Source organism: Nicrophorus vespilloides, unplaced genomic scaffold (genome assembly GCF_001412225.1).
Source record: "Nicrophorus vespilloides isolate i.1.1-1 unplaced genomic scaffold, Nicve_v1.0, whole genome shotgun sequence".
Taxonomy (NCBI): domain Eukaryota; kingdom Metazoa; phylum Arthropoda; class Insecta; order Coleoptera; family Silphidae; genus Nicrophorus; species Nicrophorus vespilloides.
In genome coordinates, this window is record NW_017099632.1 from 31411 (window position 1) to 35026 (window position 3616).

General features: G+C 34.8%; 2 protein-coding genes across 2 annotated transcripts in view; one reads left to right on the forward strand and one right to left on the reverse strand.

Annotated features, from left to right (window-relative positions):
• The window catches only part of LOC108564915 (odorant receptor 85c-like), a 3666-nt gene extending 2304 nt beyond the window's left edge, over positions 1–1362 (reverse strand). The window contains exons 1-2 of the mRNA XM_017924113.1: positions 845–1362; positions 326–792 (exon numbers count right to left, since the gene is read on the reverse strand). Of these exons, the coding sequence (XP_017779602.1) occupies positions 326–792; positions 845–1093 (716 nt within the window). The 5' untranslated portion in view covers positions 1094–1362. The remainder of the gene's footprint in view (positions 1–325; positions 793–844) is intronic.
• A 1383-nt stretch (positions 1363–2745) lies between these two features.
• Positions 2746–3471, forward strand: LOC108564911 (RNA-directed DNA polymerase from mobile element jockey-like). The gene has a single exon (XM_017924108.1). It carries the CDS (start codon positions 2746–2748, stop codon positions 3469–3471), a length of 726 nt encoding a protein of 241 aa, XP_017779597.1.
• Positions 3472–3616: the final 145 nt, after the last annotated feature.

Here is a 3616-nt window from a genome sequence, read left to right on the forward strand (position 1 = left end):
AATTGCAACTAAGCTTAAAACGATTGGAAATGTGCATTACAGCAGTATTTGGGACTACGTATCGCTGAGAATCGTTCTTTTCAAAATAAAATGTAGTAAAAACAAAGTGCCGCAGCAGTTTGCTCGATGAAAACACGACCAATCAACTGCGATGTGTGTTGACTAAATTATATGAAAAAGATATCAAACAAGGGTCAATCAAATTCCCGACAGTATTCTCATAAAAATAACTATAAGAATGATCTGTAACAATTTATATATTTTCATTAATTAAAGTATTGTGACAATGATATTGTGTAATGTCCATGAATAAATGTTTACTTACTCGAGTAAAAACGTGTGATATTTCAGACACCTCTTCAGTTCGCTCATCTCATCAGAATTTTCAATTCTCCTAATATTTCGGACATTATGGTTAAGTACTTGGAACTGCGCGATGGCATCGGCGAAGAGTGAAATGCAAGTAGCATTAACGGCAAAGAAAGTAGTAGCCAACAACATACTAAACAAAGATTGAAAGACGAGGAGAATTTCGTAAGCGTATGGATATGGAGGAATGTACAAGGCAACGAGTAATTCTCTAACGAAAAATGGTTTTATGAGCATTGCCATCTCTGTGCTCACAACGAACATGAATACCACCGACAAGTTTCGGTATGTGTTCGTATAAGTCTCCTTTAATTCTTTACTTGATTCAGGATCGTCGTCGCATTTCCAGAACATTGCTCGATTCCGAAACAGTTTTCCCAAGGTTTTCCTATACACGATTAATGGGTAAATATTCAAGAACGTCTAAAAAAAAGAAATTATTTTGGTAACCAAGTATTAATAATATTGAAGTTACTTGAAAATACGAAGTAAACGATTGGGCGGCATTCGATAAATTGTCTACGCTTCCTTCCAAATGGAAGAACAACAATATAACTAAGTAATATTGGCTCAATGAAAGTGCAAAAAAGATAATCAATGCCAGATAGAAATGCCAATCTTTTGACTTGTTTGGGTCTGCTAAAATTATCCTCATATATTTCAAAGCGAAATTCATGCAGTCATCTTGACCAACTTCCTTCTTGAACTTCTTAAAAAACTTCATTCTATCTTTTATATTATCGAAATTATTATTTAAATCCAAGAATTTCGTTTGTTACACTTTCGACGTTGATCTATGATGTTGTACTTCCACTCGCCGACAGTCTCGCGATAGAAATACGTTTGAAAGAAGTTTGAGCCGGATATAAATTTTATTTAATTGTCGATTAAATTGGGGAAACACCTCCAACTTCTGGAATAGTTAGCGTCTAAACTTATTATTTTTTACTAATTAAGGAAAGTTTCTTCCAAGACCAATTAATTGAATAAATAATTAATGGATACTTTACTTCATGAAACATTTGAGTATTAAACTTATTTAATATGGGCTCAATTAAATATCAAGAACGCTTAATTAGGAATTATAAAATATTAATTGAAATACATTTTAAATAGATATTTCAATTTTCATTTCATTTAATTTATATATGATTTTCATAATTAGTAAATAATGTAACCGACTTTAAAAAAAAACGGTTTTCGAATCTCAGCTTTTCTACAAAATCGGTTTAAACCGATATTACAGAAATAGAAAAAAACTCTCACTTGCTAACTAGCTTCTCTTGAATCTCTAAATTCACATCTTTAGGTTCTTGAAGTGAAACAAAAAAGGTAGAAGTGTTTACCTAAACGTTCTGTGGATTTTGTAAATTAACTAAAAACCTACTAATTTCAGTTTTCTTTGTTTTCAATTCACATAACAGAGACATTTTTATGTTTTTAATCAAATAATTAAAATAATTCATTATTTTTTATATTTTATCTGTTTTCGAATTACATAAATTTCCTCTAAAACCGGTTTTCAAAAACCGGGTTTTAAAAACCGACAAACCCTAGATGCTAATAGTATTTATAAAAAACAGTTTTAGAATCTCAGGTTTAAACCGGTTATTGATTTTTTACAAAAAAAAAATAGGTAGTAAATAAATATAAAAGCTCAGAAAACAAAACTTAAAAAAATCTAGAATTTTACACAAAAATTAAAAAAACAATGACTATTTTCTCAAAATTTATTATTTTGTTCTTGTTTTCCATAAAAAAAAAATCAAAAAATATAATAAACTCTCACTTGCTACCGAAGCAATTGATAAACGTAACACATGTGTGAAGCACCGACGTGATTGAGAACTAAAAAAAATACGTTCTTAAGTATTATATAAATATGTCAATCATAGCCTATAAACTATTCCAACAAGTTTGTCTGTTAAGATTAAGATTTAATTCCTTTCAGATTTTCTATTTGTTTCATGAAATTTAGCATTTAGAAATATGCCAAAATGTCTAAGTTTTTAATGAAATAATTAAAATAATTCATTGATTTTTATATTCAAAGTGTAAGCTCAAATACCATTATTTTTTGTTGGATAAACCCGGTTTTCGAATTATAAAAATTAAAAACCCTAGCTGCTAAGGATCTATAGGACTTTCTGCACTCTGAGGTTTTGCGATTTCTTAGATTTCGTAAAACGACAAATTTTCGAATATACCGGAATTGTGAATGAAAAGAGGCGTCTATACTGGTCTATACAGTAGAACTAAGTTTATAAAGGCTCTGCATAGATGGTGGTGGTGTGTTACAACACGATATTCTGAAAATGCGCTTTCTATAGAACGCGGAACAAAAATTGGGGTTCTCTTAGAATTTAAAAATAAATCATGAGACCCAAGATTCAGGCCGGATCCTCCACCTCCGCAGACTACTACGCCGATGATACTGCCATCCTGGTGAGGCACACTTCGACCGATCATGTCACGAGGTTGCTCCAAGAGGCCCTTGATCAAATTGAGGATTGGTTCCGGCTCTGGCGTATTGACGTCAATCCGACCAAGAGCGTTGCGGTGCTGTTCACTCGAAAGCGCTCCACTCCATCTGGTGCGCTAACAGTCTTTGGTGAAGATATCCAGTGGAAGCCTTCAGCTAAGTACATGGGGGTTACTTTGGATAAAGATTTGCGCTTCAAGCAGCATATCGAGACGGCCAGGAACAAAGCCTGTGCAACCATCAAGCTGCTTTATCCCCTGATGAACAGGAGGAGCCGTCTAAACATTCCTAGCAAGTTGGCCATATACAAATCGATCATAAGATCCGGCATGACTTATGCGTCTCCTGCATGGGGTCATGCTGCACGCACTCACTTGTACAAGCTGCAAGTGATTCAGAATAAGACATTGAGAACTATTTACAATGCTCCCTGGTTCATCAGGAACGTGCAGCTGCACCGGGAGGCTAACATTCCTTTCCTCTCGGAATTCATGAAGAAGTCAACTAAGAAGGCTTTTGCCAGAGCTGAGATTCATCCAAATCCTCTTCTGCGAGCGGCCGTCGACTACGATCCGGGTGATCATCACACCCACAAAAGGCCGAGAATGGCTGCTACCTGACAGCACTGACATCCGCACAAGACTGAACACTCGTCATGCATCACCACACGGGCCTGCAGACCAATGCATTAAAATCATGAGCCGAAAGGCGGAGTTTTTACTCATCCACGAATTCACTGTCATGCATTCCTAGAGATAAAAGGCA